The 21,504-nt window shown below is 35.6% G+C and overlaps 1 protein-coding gene across 2 annotated transcripts in view; it reads right to left on the bottom strand.

Annotated features, from left to right (window-relative positions):
• The window catches only part of TMEM68 (transmembrane protein 68), a 44,669-nt gene that overhangs the window by 6,307 nt on the left and 16,858 nt on the right, over positions 1-21,504 (bottom strand). Inside the window, exons 4-8 of one of the 2 annotated variants that reach the window (XR_015725844.1) lie at positions 15,777-15,944; positions 13,310-13,503; positions 11,174-11,305; positions 8,543-8,603; positions 6,625-6,644 (exon numbers count right to left, since the gene is read on the bottom strand). Coding sequence is in view for 1 of the 2 variants with exons in the window: in XM_045789076.2 (XP_045645032.1) it covers positions 6,505-6,644; positions 8,543-8,603; positions 13,310-13,503; positions 15,777-15,944 (563 nt within the window). In the remaining variant the exon portion in view is untranslated. Of the gene's footprint in view, positions 1-6,504; positions 6,645-8,542; positions 8,604-11,173; positions 11,306-13,309; positions 13,504-15,776; positions 15,945-21,504 lie in introns of those variants that run through there. The other variant, XM_045789076.2, reaches the window with a different exon arrangement.

Genomic DNA, 21,504 nt, shown 5'->3' with positions numbered 1-21,504 from the left:
AAATTATCTCTGTTCACAGATGACATGATTTTATACATAGAAAACCCAAAAGACTCCATAAAAGAACAGTTAGAACTAATAAATGAATTCAGCAAAGTGGCAGGATATAAAATCCACACACAAAACTCAGATGTGTTTGTATACACTAACAATGAACATCTGAAAACAAAACAAAAAACAAAAAACAATCCCATTTACAATAGCATCAAAAAGAATAAAATACTGAGGAAACAATGTAACCAAGGGGGAGAAAGTCTTACACATTTAAAATTATAAAACGCTGCTGAAAGAAATTAAAGACACAAATCGATATCTGTGTTCACGGATTAAAAGATTTAATATTGTTAAGCTGTCCATTCTATCCAAGGGATCTACAATCCCTATCAAAATCCCAACAGCATTTTTTGCAGAAATAGAAAAAAAAAATCCTAAAATTCATTTGCAATTTCAAAGAACTCTAAATAGACAAACGAAGAAGAAAGTTGCAGGCTTCATACTTCTCAATTTCAGAACATATGACAAAGCTACAGAAATCAAAACAGTGTGATACTGGCATAAAGACAAACATATAGACCAATGGAATAGAATAGACAACCCAGAAATAAACATTTGCATGTATGGCAAATGATCTTTGACAAGGGTGCCAAGACCATATAATGGGGAAAAGGCAGTCTCTTTAATAAATGGTGGTGGGAAAACTAGATATCCACATTAAAAAAGAATGAATTTGAACCTTATCTTACATCATACGCAAAAATTATCTCAAATTGGATTAAAGAGCTAAACATAAGACCTAAAACTATAAAACTCCTAGAAGAATATGAGGAGAAAAGCTTCATGACACTGGATTTGGCAATAATTTCTGGAATATGACACCAAAAGCACAGGCAACAAAGGAAAAATAGACAAATGGGACTATATCAAATTCAAAAACTTCTATACATCAGAAGAAATAATCAACAGGGTGAAAAGGAACCTATGGAATGAGAAAAATATTTGCAAATCATATATCTAATGAGTTAATAACCAGAATATATAAAGAACTATCATTCAACAACAAAAAACCCAAATAATATGATTAAAAATATGAGCCAACACCTTAAACACACATTTCTCCAAGGAAGATACACAAATGGCCAACAAGCATATGAAATGATGCTCAACATCAGTAATCATTAGAGAAATGCAAATCAAAACTACAATGAGATACTACCTCACACCCATTAGGATGGCTACCATCAACAAAATAGAAAATAGCAAGTGTTGGTGAGGATGCAGAGAAACTGGAACCCTTGTGCACTGCTGATGGGGATGCAAAATGGCATGGCCAACTATAGAAAACTGTATGGACAGGGGCACCTGGGTGGCACAGCGGTTAAGCGTCTGCCTTCAGCTCAGGGCGCGATCCCGGCGTTCTGGGATGGAGCCCCACATCAGGCTCCTCTGCTATGAGCCTGCTTCTTCCTCTCCCACTCCCCCTGCTTGTGTTCCCTCTCTCGCTGGCTGTCTCTATCTCTGTCGAATAAATAAATAAAATCTTTAAAAAAAAAAAAGAAAAAAAACTGTATGGATGTGGCTCCTTGAAAAATTAAAAATAGAATTATCATAGTGTGAGATAATAAAAAATACATATTGGTCTCTGCCCCTGGCTCCTGGCACAGAGCTCCTGAAACTCTTACAATTTCCTAAGTGAAAATGGCACTAGAAGCATCTTTTGTTCTAATATCTGGTTTCTGACTCCAGTTCCTGATGCAGCACTCTTAAAATTCTTATAATTTCCTGGGTGATAAAAGTGTCTTTTGTTCTACTGGACTCGTGGATGGCTTCTGGATAAGGGCTGGTCACCAGAAAGAGCAAACCATCATCAGAAGCTTGGAATGTTCAGCTCGATTCCATCATTCCCCATAAAATCCCAAAAGTACAGAGTTTAGGGGGCTTCCAGGTGGGTGAACACATCCACACCAGGAGGGTGATGGACCCTAACTCCACAGGGGCCCTGCACTTGGGGCCCTCCCATTCTTTGCCCTACGTATCTCTTTATCTGGCCATTCATCTATATCCTCTATCATTTAATAAACTAATAAAAGTAAGTGTATTCCTGAGTTCTGTGAGACATTCCAGCAAATCAACTGAACCTGGGGAGGGGTCATGGGAACCTCCAATTTGTACCCAACTCGGAGAGAAGTTGTGGGTTACTTGGGGACCTAGTACTTATGATTAGCATCTAGAGTGGGGTGGGAATAGGCTTGTGGGACTGAGCCCTTAACCTGTGGGATCTACACTATTTCCAGGTAGATAGGTCCAAATTGAGCTAAATTACAGGACATCCAGCTGGTATCAGAGAATTGCTTAGTGGGGGAAAAACCTCCACACATCTGGTGACCAGAAGTGTCAGAAGTCATGCTGTGTGTAAAAATAAAGGAGATTCACAAGTGAAAGAAAGACATAGTATAAAAGAACTAGGCTTTTCCCTATAGGAGGGAAAAAGCTGAGTTTTTTCTTTCCACATATGATCAGCAATCTCACTTCTGGGTATATATCCAAAATTATTCAAAACAGGATCTTGAAGACATATTTGTGCATCAATTTTCACTGTAGCATCATTCACAACAGCCAAGAAAATGAAAGCAACCCAAATGTCCAACAACGAATGAATGGATAAATAAAATGGGGTATCTACACACAATGGAATATTATCCAGCTTTAAAAAAAGAAGGAAATGCTGTCACATGCTATAATACGGACAGACCTGAAAGACATGCTAAGTGAAATAAGCCAGTCACTATGATTCCACTTCTTTACAGTAATCCAACTCACAGTACCAGAAAGTAGAATGGTGGTTGCCAGGGGCTGCAGGAAGAAGTGGTGAGTTGGTATATGATTCCGGTCATATGTAAAATCTAAAAAAGATGAATTCTTGGAAACACAGAATAGAATGGGGGTTGCCAAGGTGTGGGGGAATGGGGAGATGTTGGTCAAGAGTACAAACTTACAGTTCTAAGATGAGTAAGTTCTGAGGATCTAATGTGCAGCATTGTGACTTACAGTTAATAATACTGTATTATGTATTAGAAAGTTGCTAAGAGAAAACATCATAAATATTTCCACCACACACGCAAAATAGTAATTATGAGGTGATGGAAGTGTTGTCTAACTTTACTATGATAATCATTTCACAATATACACATGTATCAAATTTTCACCTTGCACATTAAACTTTTACAGTGTTATATGTCAATTATATCTCGATAAAGCCAGGGGAGAAAAAGAATCTTGCATAGCCCATAAAGAAACCAGAATAAAATGTTGATGGATATATATATGGATTTATATATATATGTATATATATGGATTTATATATATATGTATATATATGGATTTATATATATATATATATATATATATAAGAGAGAGAAAGAATAGGTAGTTGGTGTTCAGTGGGTAAAGAGATTCAATTTAGCAAAATGAGAACGTTCTAGAGACTGGTTTCACAACAATGTGAATATATTTAGCACTAATAAAATATACACTTAAAAATGGTTAAGTGATAAATTTTATGTTTTTTACCACAATTTTAAAACTTAAAAAAAGTCACAGTATGCATACAAAAGGCTGGTATAAAATTATAATCAAAACACATTCATTTCATTTTCCAGGTGATTCAATAATATGACATTTATGACTTTTATCTAGTTTTATACTCTCTGAAGGTATAACTACAAGCTGAGTGGTCTTTTCTCCCTTGATGTCTTTGCAGGGATGGATATTACTGATCACTCCTACTTTTTAAACATCCTCACCTGCTGACTTCTCTCACACAAATTTACTTGTTCTGCACCTCTCTGCCACTTCCCTTTCTGTCAGCTTTGGGTGTTTTCCTTGGCACACCCCTTACATGTTACTTGTCCTCCAGTCTGTCCTATGTCCTCTTCCTTCTTTCTGTAAGCTGCTTTGTGAAGCTCATGACTTCAGTAACTGTCTCATGCAGGTAAGTTCTACGTCTTCATCATCAGTTCTGACCTTTCTCCCAAACACCAGTGCAATATTTTTTAAAACCTATGCAGGGGCGCTTGAGTGGCTCAGTCGGTTAACCGTCTGCCTTCGGCTCAGGTCATGCCCTGCACCGGGCTCCCTGGAGCTTCTCCCTCTCCCTCACTTGTGCTCTCTCTCCCTCAAATAAATAAATAAAATCTTAAAATAAACCACAACCCTATTCATATAAATATATACATACATATCCTGCAGGTAGCTACAGAATTAGGTTTCAATTCTGGTATTTTCTATCTCTGTAAAATCTCTCGAATCTGCACCTTGCTCTCCTTTTCAAGTAGATAAAAAGATCATTATGTAATTCATTCCTTCATCAAATATTTATTGATCTAATTAAATACTGAACGCTGTGCTGGGAACTGGAGACACAAGAATTCATAGCATAACCTCTGCTCTTACAGAGCACACTTACATTTATATGTATCTAAGTAATCACAATCGCTAGGGCCATCTTCACAAACAATTATAGAGAAACGGATTATACATCTGCTTGCTTCGGGCAAATGAATGTGAATGAAACTGATATGAGCCACTCCCAAACAGAGGCCTAGCCTAATTGAAAGATATCTGGTAGACAAATTCCCTGGTCTGATAGTTAAGGGCCTAAAAATATAGCTCCTACTTACTTTTCCAGTTTTATCTCAACCAAACCCTACCCACTAAGCTAGTGAAGCCCCAAGTTTATTCCACAGCTGTTATTAAGTGCTATTCAAGGAAAAGGTTTTTCAGTCAGGTGAGAATGGGAAATGCGCTTTGAAGCAAAGTTAAATAGACCTCTTTGTTGCAGGGCTTCTTAGAACCTTTAATATGTTAATGTGTTTTGCAAAATTCCTGGAGGAGAATTGATCAGGCAGTCTTTCCCAAACTTGCTGTTTTAACCCCCTCAGACTGCTCAACACCGTTTGTATACGGTCAACTTTCCTACCACATTTCTTTGTTCATACTCCCCCTCTAACCCCAAGTCCACACGTCCAAGTCACATCCTTCTTCCAAGACCCACCGCAAATGCCCTCGTTCCAGAAAGCTCCTCCTATTTTTTCCTACACAAAGCAGTCTTTTTCCACTTTGAGCTTCTACTGTCTCACTCAAATTCAGCCTCCATATTGCTTCCAGGGATCTTTGCAAATACAAACCTATTACACCATTCACCTATTTTCAAGAGTACCACACCCCGCCCCTGCCCAGACTTTCCGGAAACAAAATCAATTATAGGCCATCATAGTCCAGACCCGTCCTGCATTTCTAGCCTCATCTCCCATAATATATATCTCTCTTCTAGCTATACAAGACTACTCTCAACTCCCCAAAGATTTTATGCTATGTCATATTGCCATCCATTTATACATTCAGTTTCCTCTACCTCATTACTCTTCGTCCAGCTAATTCTTTATCTTTCCAAACTGAATTCAACCGTCACCTCTCTCAAGGAGGCATCCCTGATCTCATTTAGATATCTTTCCTTTGTGCTTCGGTAACAGCCTAAGATAGCAGTTCTCAACCAGGTGGGATTTTGCCCCCCTGGGGGTTATATGGAAAGGTCTAGAGGCACTTTTTATTATCACAATGAGTGAGGGGTAAGGATGGGGAGTGCTACTGGCATCTAGTGAGTAGCGGCCAGAGATGGTGGTAAGCATCCTACAGTGCACGGGACAGGCCTCTACAACAAAATGTCAATAGTACCTAGGTTAAGAAACCTTGCTGTAAGGACACTATGGTAGTTAATGCATCACCATATAAACGCTGATTTAGTTATTCATCTCCCCCACCGGACTGTAAGTTCCTAGAATGACAGTATTCACTACTGTTAATAATGTTAAGCATTCATGGAGCACTTACTATATGCCACTCACTGTTCTAAACAATGAACACATACGATCTCACGTAATCCTCAGGGATAACTGTGAGTCGGTACTATTCTCTTCCCTGTTCTGCAGACTAACAGAGTAAGCTGTGGACTCCCTGAGGTCACACACACACAAATGGCGGAGCTAGGAACGATCTGATTTCATAAACCACGCTCTTAAAAACTATTCCCATTTTCCTGCCAGGATATTTCTATCAAACAAGAATAATACTTTCTTTTTATGGAGGTCAACTCTTTCTTCTGGACATCACTTATGAAACTTTTTAATTACCAGTGCCAAGAGCCCCAACCTCAGCACTTGCGACATTTTAAAATTAGTGGTTCTTTGTTGTAGGGGGCCGTCCTATGCATAGTAGGAAGTTCGCCAGCATCCCTGGCCTCTACTCACTACATGCCCATAGCCCTACCACCTCCCAGGACCTGCCTGTCATGACAATAACTAAATGTCTTGAGACACTGCCAAACGTCCCCTGGGGGAAAGAGCACCACTGATCTAGAAATGTCTGTAGAATAAATTAATGAATTCATTTTTAATACAATAATTGAAAGTAAAAATCTGTTCAAAGATTAATAAAGAAAGAATAATTTACCTTTTCAGCTAATTCTTCTGCTGTTATCTTTGGATCATAGGGAATAGGATCACCTAAATAGGTGCGTAATTTCACTGGAAAACCGCCATACATTGGAGCAAATGGATAGCGGAATTTTTCGTAAAGCCACCTAAATAACCCTGTTTTAAAGTAAACAAAAATATTTTAATTGGTTAAATATTCTGAGCAAGTAACTGTAAACTTTTAAATTAATAATGTAAGACTTAGAAGAAGGTAGCAAACAGTATCACCTCCTGGCAATTAATACAATATGTAGATTTTTTTAAAGATGAGCTTTTCATCAATTGTAACAAATGTAGCACATTAATGTAAGATGTTAATAACAGGAGAAACTGGAGGGTGGTGAGAAGCTTTATGAGTACTCTTTGCACTTCTGCTCAATTTTTCTGTAAACCTAAAAATGCCCCCCAAAGGTTTATTAATTTTTTAAAAGTAAGCTTTCAAAAACATAAGAATTTTAAAAGGCAAACCAATTACTATTATTACAAAACCAAGAGTAAAGACTGCAACTAAAAGCTAGAAGCTAAAAAGTCTAGAGACTCACAAATACAGGCTTATGTGAATAAAAGAAAAAAATAAAAGCATAAGATAAATTCACATAAACATGAAACTAAAATGTACCTAAATAGGTAAAGAAAAAAAAACATTACTGTAAATTAAGAAAAACGCAAAGAGTAGCAAAGAATTACTAATGCTAATGACCAAGTATGAAATTTAGCAAGATTAAAAGTGGTAATAATGTAAAATAAACTGGGGGATTAAATAAAAAAGAAAGTCAAAAAGCAGTCAACAGTAATTTTTAAACCCCTTCATAATTAAAGAAACAAAATTAGGACTAATTTCTGGTATGCAACTTAAATTCTGAAGAAATGACCTGAGAGAAAATTAGAAGAAATAAGTCTACAGCAACAACTAAACATCATATCAATCTGCCTTTCCACCTTAAATTTGAAAAAAAAAAGGGGGGGAATGTTAACACCTAAAAAACGTAATAGAATATCAACAACATACCCATATTACACATAAAAGAAACAACAGAAGTTTAAAGTTCTTTAGGAGGGGATTTGCACGTGGATAGGAACAATATAGTGCTAGGGATATAAAATTAAATATAATCAATCAAATATAATGTATAAACTATAGGGTATAAAAAACTGAAAATTTCAAAATAAAAAGAAAACAACAGAAAAATTGCAAAGAAAAAGCACTTCTAATTGTTATCACTCCTATAACTACACTCAGAGCTTATTCTGTTACCCATAAATTAAAGTTAGGCAAAAACAACTTTACAATATAAATGTACCACAGTTCAAAATATTTTAAAAAGCAAAAAACAAGAAGTAACAGAAATGAACCAAAGGACATGATACATCCTTAGGTTGTTAATCTTAATTCAATATCATATTGTCATCCATTTTGAAGCTGTAACTTCTTCAGCGGTGAGTTAGGAAGATAGTCTGGGTAACAGGCACATTTGTTCTAAACCTCCACAGCGTGATTCAACCAAGGAAACTAGATAACTTACTCTAATTTTAAGAAGCCCATGCCACAAACAAGCTTCAGTATGTATATGAGACTCTTAACAAAAATCTAACATCTAAGAACTGCCATCGCTTAGAATCAGTTATCATTTAGACTTTAAATAGAAAGACATCTAAATAATATATCCATTATCTAAAGTATTTTTTTTAAGATTTTATTTATTTGACAGAGAGAGAGAGACAGCCAGCGAGAGAGAGGGAACACAAGCAGGGGGAGTGGGAGAGGAAGAAGCAGGCTCCCAGCAGAGGAGCCTGATGCGGGCTCGATCCCAGGATCCTGGGATCACACCCTGAGCTGAAGGCAGACGCTTAATGACTAAGCCACCCAGGCACCCCTAAGCCACCCAGGTGCCCCCCCATTATCTAAAGTATTAAGTCAAAAGAATTTCTTATAGGGTTCAAAAGCCCAAGTATTTCAAGGATTATATTCTAAATATTACATTATAATTAGAAAAACCATATGAATCAGAACTTACTTGTTCCTCCAAGTGATCTAAATCCTTCTCGAATATTTTGTGTAAACATAGGAATAATGGGCTAAAGAGAGAATTCGAATTAAAAAGTAAATATATTGATCCATTCAATATCTCCATTGAGTCAATAATGCAAACTTTTGGGGGCCTATTCAAGATAATGAAAATGAGGTATTTTTAAAATAAAGGTATACTTTTATCACCAGTGTGATTTATCAGACTAAATTTATCATTTGTAAAAACAAAAATTGGAAACACTACCCTCTAGTGGTAATATATAATATTTCATTTACCAACTTTCCTATATCCTTCCACAAAAACTCTTGAAACTCAAAATAAAGATTGCAGTAATTATTAATTTCATTAAACAAAATTAACGAGGTAAATTAATTGATTTCAGTGATCCACTGAATAGTATGCTCACTGGAGAAAAAGTTACAAGGCTGATATTCCCTCTGTGGGAAAATTTATATAAATTTAAATGACAAGTTTTGGCAAGACGCTGTCATGGAACTATCAAAACACTATTTTTTTGTGAGATTATTAAATCTAAAAATGTTGAACATCAATGAAAAGTATAAGACTCACTGCAAAAAACAACAGAAAAAAGGAAAAGCAAATATTAGAGGATTTCTGCTCACAAGGTCATGGTTTTTATTATTCCATGAATATCTATGATTAAGTATGATTTTCTAAATGGAGACCTTAATTAAATGTCCTAAAACAATGACAAAGTAGCAAAGGATCATGTAAGGAGGTTCCAACATGGTAAAACTGAAGTAGATAAAAAATTGAATTAAAACTTTTTAAAATGCATACAAAATACACTGAATCAAACGATGTTTTAGAATTTAAAAAACTGAGTATCACTACTTACATTCTACCATCAGTATTTGCCTAATACAGAGTTACCTGCCTTAGTGAACAGGGTTTGAGATATTTAAATAAGCTCACATTTAAAAAGCCATTCTTACTCAGCTGTGGAAAACATTAAATATGGTGGACCGAAGGAAAGGGACTACAGGTATAGCTTTCTTCATAAAACTTATTACCTCACATAGAACTACTGATCATTTATTTACTGTATTTCTCCCCTTAGCAGAAGGAAGACCCCTAACAGCAGAGACATTGTTTTGTTTACCGCTGTATCCCCAGCACCTGGAATAGTGCCTGGAACAGACTTGGTGCTAAAACAAAGTATGATGGATGAATTAAAGAAGGAATGAAGACACAGAACAGAGAGACAATGCACATAGTGAAGTAGTTTGGATTCTCTGAATACAGTGTCAGAAACAGGCAGCAGCAATCTTAAAACCAGTTGGGAAAAAAGAAGTCAGGTAAAGAAAGGCACTCTGACAGAAGAATTTAAAATTTCGTGGTGTTAATTCCCAAAGCTAAAACATAAAACAAAGTACACGGACTCTTTTATACAAAATTCAGATTATGATCTAGGAAACTACCACTAGTTTTGTGAAATAGTGACTGCTGACATCCTAATGTTTTAAAGAGTTATAAAATGTCTTTAGAGTTGAGAACATAAAATGCCCAAAAAGGAACCGAAACTTTTTGGCTCATATATACACCCTTTGTCTTCTTCTGGATTTATGTCTACTGACTGGCATGAACCCCAGGTTCATACTGAAGCATGCACTTTATAAAGACTCTTCAGGGTACATACCACCCTTTAAATAGCTTACTCTCCAGAAGCTCGATGTATCTAGAACCTACTATATAGGAAAATGCTGACCCTAGCAGGCTCAGTGTTTCAGGCTATAGTCTGGGCATATGGTTTCTAAATTTGCATTCAAGCTAACAGTCTTAAGGCTATAAGCAATACTTTATTACAACTTGATACTGTAGTACAATTATTCATTCCTTTCCTTGTACACCTTTTGCATACAAGGTATTAGAATAAGTAACCTAGAATTAAATTGATTGCATGTATACATATGTCTCCTCATGTATGTGTGTGTACACATTTGCAGAGAAAGAGAATGTGTATTTTGTTAAAACTGTTCTTGGGGAATTAGTTTAATATGGTCTTAGAGTTTAAACTTTGCCCCTAAAAATAAGTGAGCACCACTGAGCAAGTTACTTACCGTGTCTATGCCTCAGGCTCTTCATACATAAAGTGGGAATAATATTAATTATACCATCTCAAAGGTTATTTTATGGAGTGATAGAATATATATAAACAATTTTATTAGAACAAATGTTATTTTTTACATCAGTTGTCTTTCAACTTGAGTAAATGGCCTAAAATTTTTCCAACTTATTTAGATATGAAGTTACCTAAAAATTCTCAGGAATTTCACAAAATAAGAGTGACTTAAATTATATTAGAAAGCCTGTAACTTTGAGATGAATCTTCAACATTTTTTACCAATATTGCGTGAACTTGCATTGACAATCTAGATTTTTTTCATTTAATTTGTTACTATGTCACAATTTAAATGTAGTTATTCTACCAACAGTCTTAAATTTTTACTCGAAGTTTATGATAATTCTGTGAGGACCATGAAGGAGTTTCTCAGATGGAACACTTGTACCATTTACAACTATCTCCATATATGGTTGAAAGAGTTTCATCATGTATCTGGAGGGTCCCTCTAATCTCAAGGTCAGCAGACTCACTGTGAAATGAAGTCAGGATGGCAACAGCCCCAGTTGCCTGTGGTCCTGAACTGTATGCTCTGCTCTGCTTCTGCCTTGCTGTATGACCCGATCCCTCCATCCCTTCATCTCTCTGTGCCTGAGTTTCCTCATCTGTAACATTGGAATAATTATATATGTCACCTACTACTGTACAGGAATACCGACGGAAAGCCTTTAAAAGCACTACAAAAGTTGGGGTGGTACAACAGTTATCAAATGTACAATGCTATCTGTAAATCAATAATGTTAAAGATTCCTGGCTTTAAACTTACAAAAGGATGTTTATAAAATGTTCTCAAGTTTCATACAAAAACCTTAAGTTATCTAGATTATCTTAATTATCTAGAAACTCTATCAAAGATTGAAAAAAAGAGTTCCTTTCTCTCTATAATTTCTTTCTTTCCAGCCTTCTTCCAGGCAATGTTCCTTAAATCTGTGAAGTTAAGGATGAAAAATTAGAATATCATGATCAATTTATATAATTCCAAATCTATTTTTGTCATTTTTATCCTAAAACTTTATAAAATAATCCTTTCAAAATATAAACTTGAAAATTAAACTACTTTGATTGGGGTTTTAGTGTTTATCACTGCTTTAATAAACATTACTTTCGTTACCCCTAATTTTTCTACAATGGTGCATATATACTTTTGTACTTTATATTTTTCATATATTCTAAGATTTTGTTTTATACATCAGTGCTTAAGACTTTTTGGGAAATAAAATGTGCTATGAATTAATTTTCTGTATCACAATACTATTAATGTAAAGTTAAATTCCAAATGTCCCTTTCTAGTAGTGCTTAATATTGTGTCAAAATCAATTCAATTCAATTTAATTCAAATAGTCTACTAAGTGCTAGTCATTGTACTAAGGACTCAGAATATAAAGGATGATCTTGTCCTTAGGGAGCTTATAATCTACTGTAGGACAATAATGTTTAAATTTTTATGTTGCCTTTTATTAAACACTTGGGCAAGTACGTTAACTCTTACTCTGGGATCACATTACTAAAGCACTACAGCAATAACTTCTAGTAGTTACATGTACATGTGTACAGGACAGAATAAAGCTCAACACATTTTATTTTAACTCTGCAGTTTAAAAAAAGAAAATTTCTGGTTTTCTCCAAATACTGGTCTTGGGTTAGAATGAGACATCCATAAACTCTTCCCTTTTAATCCTGTATTTGCAAGATGAACAGGTAAGCTAAGGGTGCATACTGATCTCTATGTAGCAGCAATGAGTACACAAAAAAAACTGAGAATGAAAGTATTGGCAACAGTCTCTAACTAATTGGCCTAGAAAAAGAACACCATCCTGTCAAAGGTATTACCATTTCTTTTTCTGACAGACAATCTAAAATGAAAACAGAAAACAAAGAAGAAACATTCCATAAGTAATAAATGTTTTATAGGATTAAGTACAATATGGAGACCAAAAAGTTGAGAATTACTTTCCAATGCAAAAGAAAAGGACAAAATGGCTTTCACATTCTCCAGTCTACGAAGTAGAATAATTACCATGGATCCCTGAGGAACACTTAATTTTCCTAATTCTTTTATAAAATCTTTTTAAAAGATCTAAAGTACACTAATATCTATTTCTCATCTTTATTCATACTATCAGATAGCTGATCACTTTTGCTGATAAAAAATAATAGGAGTTACATATTATGCAAGTCCTATTATTTTACAAATTGGTCACAGATAAAAGCATTGCAATGAAACCAACCAACAACCATCACTGAAATATGCCAACTCAATCATACCAAAGGCTTAAAATACATAGAACTGAAATGATTATACTTTTGAAAAAGGTGTAACTGAAGGAATGCAAAAAATTTTACAAATCTAATTAAACGAAGCTGGATTTTGAAATGTAAAATAAAACTTGGATGGATATTTGCCAAATTTCCAGATTGATTTTTTTAAAGATGATGTCCCAAGCACAAAGAATATTTCTCTATCATTAACCTTACAAAGAGTTATGTACACTAATTTTTAAGTAGTGCAATGAAAGTATCTAAATTCTTATATATTCTGGCCCACTACGTAAGCATTTATTTAAAATTCAACCTAGCTTTACTTTAATAATTAGTTTTATACAACTCACCACTTTTGCATCAATTGCAACCTGAGCGAAGCCTTTACGATTACCCCAAATGATGTTGTAGGTTTCATCACTAATTAGGGCTTCTCGAACTCCACCTGGTGAAATAGCTAACAAGTGACCACTCCTCAGAATTTCAACACATTTTTCTCTTGGTCCATGTAGAGCACAAAATACATCAAGTAATAAACTAAACCCTGTAAGAAACATTAGCATGAAGATATATCTTAAGTACTTCTTGTCCAATTCAAGACAAAAATCCTTACAACCTACATAAATAGGTATCTATACGTAAATTAGTAAACTCCTTTTCTTACTTTTTTTTAAATCAACAAGAACTCCTAAGGTTTACATAAGATTAATACTGCTGGTAAAGTAATAGCTATGTCTCATTGACCACCTCTTATTGATCATCTCCTCAGTGATCACCTACTACTCGGGTTACAGTACATATTCAAACTCTGAATTAAAACTCACAAAAACCTTGGAAAACAGGGATTCTGATCCCCATTTTACAGACAAAGAAATTTGGCTCAGGGGTAAGTATCTTGCTCAAAGTCACACACCTAGCAAATGGGCAGAGATTCCAGTCCAGGTATGTTTAGTCCAAAGCTCCTTCCACTGCATCTCAGGGCCAAACACTGTCTACAGTATTTATTAGAGCAATCAGAAATGATATCCCATCAGCAATCACAAATCTAATCTTCCTTTAACCCCATAAGAAAAAGAATCACTCAAGAGAATGTAAATCTGACTATACTTAGCCCTACCAAAATTGGCAAGCCATAACCAAATCTGTTGAAATTAAAAGTTAGATGATGTTAATCCCACAAGTAAATTTTTTAAATCAATAATAATAGCAAAATCATTAAGAGTTTTTAATAAAGTGAGTATTTAATTCAGTAACAGCCAATTCCAGGTCTTAATATTATACAGTTTTTCAAAGCACAACTATTTATGGATGAAAGAAATAATCCTATCAGTAATTAACTATTTTAACCAAATCCTAAACTGGAACTTTGGAGGACTAATGTTAGTGTAATACATTATCCTTGAGAATGGAAAATAAGAGTAGTGAAAACTGTGCAGACTAACCAAACTTCTCATAGGTTTAAGGAATTGAAGAAAGATTATAAATATTATAAAGACTGAAATAATATTCACCCCATATTACATTAAAAGCTCATTGATTTAACTGGATGCATTTTCATAATAGGTTTCATAAATTACAAGATCATAAAGGGGAAATCTTTTTAAAAGCTAAATAAAAATACTCACATTATATTATGTATAAAAAGAAAAAAATGGAAGCAACCTAATAATCTGTAAGGGAAAACTAGTTAAGTAAATATTTTAGCCATACATTAAAATTATTCTTTATAAAGCATGGTAAAATGTTAATGCTAACATTACATTTTTTTAAAAAAGAACACAAAAGAGTTTGCATAACATGTAAAAAATATGCAAATTAAAAATGAAGTATAATAAATAAAAACGATAACTGGTTATGTTCAGGTGGTAAGATTATGATTATAAGTGATCATACTGCTTTCTAAAGAAAAACCTTTTCTAGCCAATTTAGTTTATACAGACACAAAGATACCCAAAACATTAACCATGTCTATGAAAGGCACTGACTAAACTGCTATTTAATTCACTGCTTGATTTTTGTCTCTCTTGCTGATGGGTGGCTTTGGCTTTTATTATTCTAGAGGACATACTATAAGCTTGTTGGCTTATTTGGCTTATTTCTGGTGATTCATGGACAAAAGAAAATAAGATTTATTACCAACGAGTTTATTTTAGAATGGCTTTTTAAAAACTCTGTTTGAAACCACTTGTTTAATTAATCTTTTTAAAAAGGTATAAAGCCTTTATGAACAGATTAGGAAGAATATAGCACTTAATTTTAAGAGCTGTAAGTCTAGCAGGCAAGTCAAGTATAATAAAGACATATAGACTCTTTAAGATAGGATTTCTGAAGCAATATTATTATATGAAGACAAAATATATCTTGGCTCATTTTTTAAAATAATTCTGATTTGCTATAATACTGATAGTAATCAAACTTTAACTACTATGAAGTTGAACTCCAAAAATCAATATCTCATTGAAAAATTCATCATCTGAAAAATCAACTACCTTCTATACCAAAATATAAATTAATTATGTGGCAAAAGTTACAACTTATTTTTTTAAAGTGGAAGTTCAGCATTTAACTTAGAAAAATAATGACTAAATACCTGTTAATAAAGAAAAAATTTAGATAACACTTTTGACCATAATATTTTTATATTTAGATATATTAGCTAAATAGCATAATTAGATACTCACAAATTAGAGCTAAGTGTGTTACCCTAAAAAGGCAAAAATCTTTTCCAAATGATTCTAGAGAGCTCAAGGACACAAAATTTAACATAATTTGATCATGTTAATTAAACATTTTTATATCACTATCCACAAAGTTTACCTGGAATTTTAAAGACAAAGTGATCAGCTACTACACGGCAAGTTCTGCCTTTATGGATAAAAATTTTAGCCATGAAGTAGTAAAAATCTATAGGAATAGCTCCATGATAAAAAATTATAAGCGCTGGTCCCTCTTCTGGTATTTTTTCCATCCCATGAACTTCATAACCTGTTAGAAAGACAAAATACAGATGGTTAAAATATATTTATAGTTTATTTACACTAAAGGATGTTTACTAACTCAGAAACTCAGTGTTTTTTTATAGAAGCACATGAGCCTTCCTCTTTCTCCTTCCCTTCTCACACAAATCAGTCCTACAGCCATTACGTGGGCCAGAGCAAAGTCTAGGATGGAGGGGTGGCCTGGTGTGCATACTGGAGCCCAGGAGGGGTGAGGAGGGCATCCACATGAGGTGGCCCAGAGTGGGGAGTCAAAGCCCAAGCGGAGTTGTGAGTGCACCCCCACAGGAGGAGAGTCTAGGACAGGGTGCTGGGACCTGAGTGGGAAAAGGAGGGGACCCAGGGGTGAGATTAAGTGTAAGGCTTAGAGGAGCATCCAGACACTTCGAGGGCCTAGTATGGGATATCAGCCCAAGTGGAGTAAGACGGTGTCCGTGAGCGGCAGGGGATGGCGGCAGTGATCAGAGGTTAGTTACACATGGGGGGGGGGGGTCAAATGAATCTACACATTAAAGATAATGTGAGCCTGGTTCTTCACTGTTGGAGAAGGTAGCTACAAGAACAGAAAAGGAGAAATCTAGAACAGACTCAAGCTGTAAGAGAACCTCACTCCTACCCTAAAAGAAAAAGCATTATGTCAGAAAGTTGAGATCGCTCTCTCAAATAGATGAACTGACAGCTCCAATGGGTGACAAGCCTCTCTAATGAGAGACAAACTGAGTATGGGAGGAAGACGTAGGTGCCCTAAAAGTAGGGAAGAAGTAAATAATTGAAATGTTAACAAATTCAAAGGCCAAGTGCTCGTGACCATTGAGTGTAGAACTCCCGGGAATCCCAGATACAAACAAGAATCCACACTCACCAACATTCCTCCACAGGCCTCAGTGGGCACTTATAAGAAAAAGCAGGGGCACGGCAGGGAAGAGACACAAGAGAGCCCTGAAAATGGTACAGAGAACAAAACCCACTTGCTTCTCAGAAGCTTCTCTTAGAAAAGCAAAACCTGACAGTGGGAGAGGTGCAGGAAACTCTTCCATCCCTTCTAAGAAAAGCATCTGATGCTGGAAAGGACAGAACTCACTCCCCCTCCTCTCACCCTTGCCTCACTCTACCATCCCACTCTTAGGTAGAAGTCTACCACTGCTAGGAAAGGGTAGAAGACAAAGCATGGGCTTCCGGGAGGTAGAGAGTAGGCCCAGGTTCTGAAATGACAGCAAGCAGAGATCTGCTACCATTCGGAGGAAGAGTAAGAAACTTGCTGCCAACCCCAAACTCCCACTTACACAGGGCAGAGTTTGCCTCCCACTGGGAAGAGGCAAAGTGACATTGAGAAAGTCTCACACCTGAGCCTCAGGCATACAGGGCCTGTGTACAATTCTGGCTAAACCAAGAATATTGAAGAGTTGCCCCTGTCATCCCCGTCCCACCACAAGCCTCATGTGGAATTATAAGCAAAGGCAAAGAGAGACCCCCTCTGTAGCACAGGCATACTGGATTGAGGATGGAAGACGAAGATGGAGAAAAACCCTCTGGCACTCCGTGCCCTGTACTAATGCACAAGGTAGCAGGAGTTAGTAGTCTGTGCTGAACTAAGGTACCTAGAGCTACAACAAAACCCAAACCCAGTTTAACTACAGAGTAGGCTGAATTAAAGTCCACCCCACTCACTAATGGCCTGACAGAAAAATGTTAATTTTCAGTTGTAGATACTAGTTACCTCATTCTCTCCTGTTCTTTTACAAGCAATGCCCAGAGTTCAATAAAAAGAAATTATGAAACATACAAAACAGCAACACCATTGTCAAGAGATTGTTTAATCAAAAGAACCAGACCCAAATGTTTAAATTATCAGCTAATAACTTTAAAATAACCATGGTCAATATGTTAAAGGACTTAGCGGAAAAGTGAACACATATATAATCAGATTAGAAATTTTAGCAGACACGGGCACCTGCGTGGCACAGTGGGGTGAGCGTCCCACTCTTCGTTTTGGCTCAGGTCATGATCTCAGGGTTGTGAAATCGAGCCCCACGTCAGGCTCCACATTCAGAATGGAGTCTGCTTAAGACCTTCTCTCCCTCTCCCTCGGCCCCTCCCCACTGCACATGCACTCTCTCTAAAATAAATAGATATATCTTTTTAAAAAAGAAAAGAAATAAATTTCAGCAGATAGAAGGAAATTATAAAAACAATGAGTCAAATGGAAAGCCAGACACTCGAATGAGATCTAAAGATTAGTAACATATCCATGTTAACTTCCTGATTTTAATGGTTTTATTGATGTTAAATAAGAGAACATCCCTGCTTGTAGGAAATATACACTGAAAGTGTATTTTAAAGAGAGGGTAATGTAGGCACTCACAGTCAAATGATTTAGAAGATAAGTTCTTTGCACAATACTTGGAATATTAATTTTTAAAAAGTCTATGAATAAAAGCAATAGTCATTATTGCTTTCTAAGGAAAAACCATTTAAGATCTTACAATCATAGAATCTATAAAACAAAGCTAACCTTTGGGTTCCAACCTAACAGACAATATTAAAACTTAAGACTATCTCTGATTGTTAATCAAGGCTATTCAAGGAGTCACACATCTGTGAAACAACAAGCATACTTTACTGAATCCACTAGTTTCGAAAACACAATCTGGACCCTTCTGTGTAAGCTTGATACAGAGTAGTTTCACAGGAGTATGTGATTCTACTTATTACCAGCAGGTTGTAAAAGGGGGAATGAACAGAAAAAGGGGACTAGTGAAGAGGGCCAGGATAGGAAACATCAAGTAAGTTATAGCTCCCCTGGGATAATACAATCTAGAGCAAAATTTAACAGTTAGTCATAAAATAATTCATTGAGGGCCTGCTTTGGCAGCACATATACTAAAATAATTCATTGATAAAAATAAGAAAACTCTGAAAGAAACTCTTGACCCAATGCAAAATAAAACATCATTTAAACTATTATATACCACTGGGTAACTTACTAATGTTGTAAACTTTTGTTTCATTCACAAACATATAAATTGTACTTTAGAAATTCCCCCCATTTTATTCATCAAAAACAAAAATGATTTCATAGAATCTAACTACTACACGCATGGAAAAATTTGTGATGACAAATTTCAACTACATGTCAAGAAAATTTCTCTCCTGTACTACAAGTGAAATTAAAGACTTGCGCCACCCCTTAACCCTCCTTCCTGCCACATTGTTAACCCTACTCCAAGTCATCGTAAGGGCAACAAGGCTGGTGGAGATGGGGAGGGGGATGATCTCTGGAGGCTTCCGTCTAACATGACCTAGTTTACATTGGCTTCCTGTCCATACGTTTTTTTTCTCCTCTGCCAGATAGAGATTAACCTGCTTACTGCCCTTTACACTGCTATACCAACGCATTTTTCATGGCAATCCTGTGCTACTGGTGTTTGCGGGGAATATAAAAGATTTAAGTAAGCTCCACCAATGCTTCAGAGGAAAATACCCTACATATTTTATCACAAGAGTTGGAACTTATACTCTGAGTAGCAGATGAAATGTGATCATAGCTCTAGTCATAAGATCTGTTTCTCCTTCCCATCTCACTGCTGTCAGGTGCCATACAGACCTCAGCCTCAGCCAGTCCCAGCAAAAAGAAAAAAGCCTACTGAACAACCAATGAGTCAATGAAGAAATCAAAAGAGAATAAACAATACCTTAAGACAAATGGAAATATACCATAACAAAACTTGGGGCATACAGCAAAAACGGTTCTAAGAGGGAAGTTCACAGTGATAAATGCCTATCTCAGGAAAATAAGAAAAGTCTCAAATAAACAACCTAACTACACCTCAAGAAACTATAGAAAGAATAAAATTAGTAGAAGGAAGGCAATAACAAAGATTAGAGGGGAAATAAGCAAAATAAAGACTAAAAAGACAATACAAAAGATCAATGAAACCAAGAGATGGGGCGCCTGGGAGGCTCAGTTGGCTAAACCTTTGCCTTTGGCTCAGGTCATGATCCCAGAGTTCCAGGATGGAGCCCCACATCAAGTTCCCTGCTCAGCAGGCAGTCTGCTTCTCCCTCTGCCCCTCCCCCTGTTCATGCTCTCTCTCTCACACTCTCTATCTCCCTTTCAAATAAATAAATAAAATCTTTTTTTAAAAAGCAAGAGATGGTTCTTTGAAAAGATAAATGAAACTGACAAACCATTAGCTAGACTCACAAGAAAAAGAGAGTACTCAAAAAAATTAAATCAGAACTCAGAGAGGGTACCTTACAACTGATACCACAGAAACACGAAGGATGAGAGACTACTATGAATAATATATGCCAAGAAACTGGACAACCTACAAGAAATGGATAAATTCAACCTTCCAGACTGAATCTGAAAAAACAGATAATCTGAACAGACCAAACTAGTAAGGAGATTGAATAAGTAATCAAAAACCTCCCAACAAAAAAGTCCAGGACTAGATGGCTTCACTAGTGAATTCTACCAACTGTTCAAAGAGGAATTAATCCAATTCTTCTCAAACTCTTCCAAAAACCAGAAGAGGACAGAACTCTTCCAAACTCATTTTACAAGGCCAGCATTACCCTGATACCAAAACCAGACAAGGACACAAGAAAAGAAAATTATAGGCTAATATCCTTGATGAACATAGATGTAAAAATCCTCACAAAGTATTAGCAAGCCAAATTCAGCAATGTATTTAAAAAATCATATACCACGATCAAGTGGAATTTATTATAAGGATGTAAAAATGGTTCAACATTTGCAAATCAGTGTGATACACCACATTAACAAAATGAAGAATAAAAATTATATGATCATCTCAATAGATGCAGAAAAAGCATTTGACAGAGTTCAATATCCATTTATGATAAAAACTTTCAACAAAGTATACAGGCAACATACCTCAACATAATAAAGGCCATACATGACAAGCGCACAGCTAACATCATACTCAATGGTAAAAAACTGAAAGCTTTTCCTCTAAGATCAGAAACAAGACAAGGATACCCACTCTCACCACTTTTATTCAACACAGTACTGGAAGTACTTTTTCTTAGGCAAGAAAAAGAAATAAAAGGCATCTAAAATGGAAAGGAAGGAGTAAAACTGTAAGTATTTACAGATGACATGATATTCTACACAGAAAACCCTAAAGACTCCATCAAAAAACTGTTAGAATAAACAAATTCAGTGAAGTTGCAGGACACAAAATCAATATACAGAAATCTGTTATGTTTCTGTACACTAATAACTATCAAAAAGAGAGATTAAGAAAATAATCTCATATAAGATTGCATGAAAAAGAATAAAATATCTGGAATAAATTTAACCAAGGAGGTAAAAGACCTATATACTGAACACTAGAAGATATTAATGAAAGAAACTGAAGAAGATACAAATAAATGGAATGACATTCTATGCTCATGGATTGGAAGAAGTACTATTGTTAAAATGTCCATACCAGCCAAAGCAATCTACAGATTCAATACAATTCCTATCAAAATTTCAATGGCATTTTTCACAGAATTGGAACAAGCAATCCTAAACATTT

The sequence above is a fragment of the Ursus americanus genome, chromosome 9, assembly GCF_024610735.1.
Source record: "Ursus americanus isolate L20-20 chromosome 9, mUrsAme1.1.p, whole genome shotgun sequence".
In the NCBI taxonomy this organism is placed as follows: Eukaryota; Metazoa; Chordata; class Mammalia; order Carnivora; family Ursidae; genus Ursus; species Ursus americanus.
Note: the sequence above shows the minus strand (reverse complement) of the source record. Positions and strands in the feature narration are given on the sequence as shown.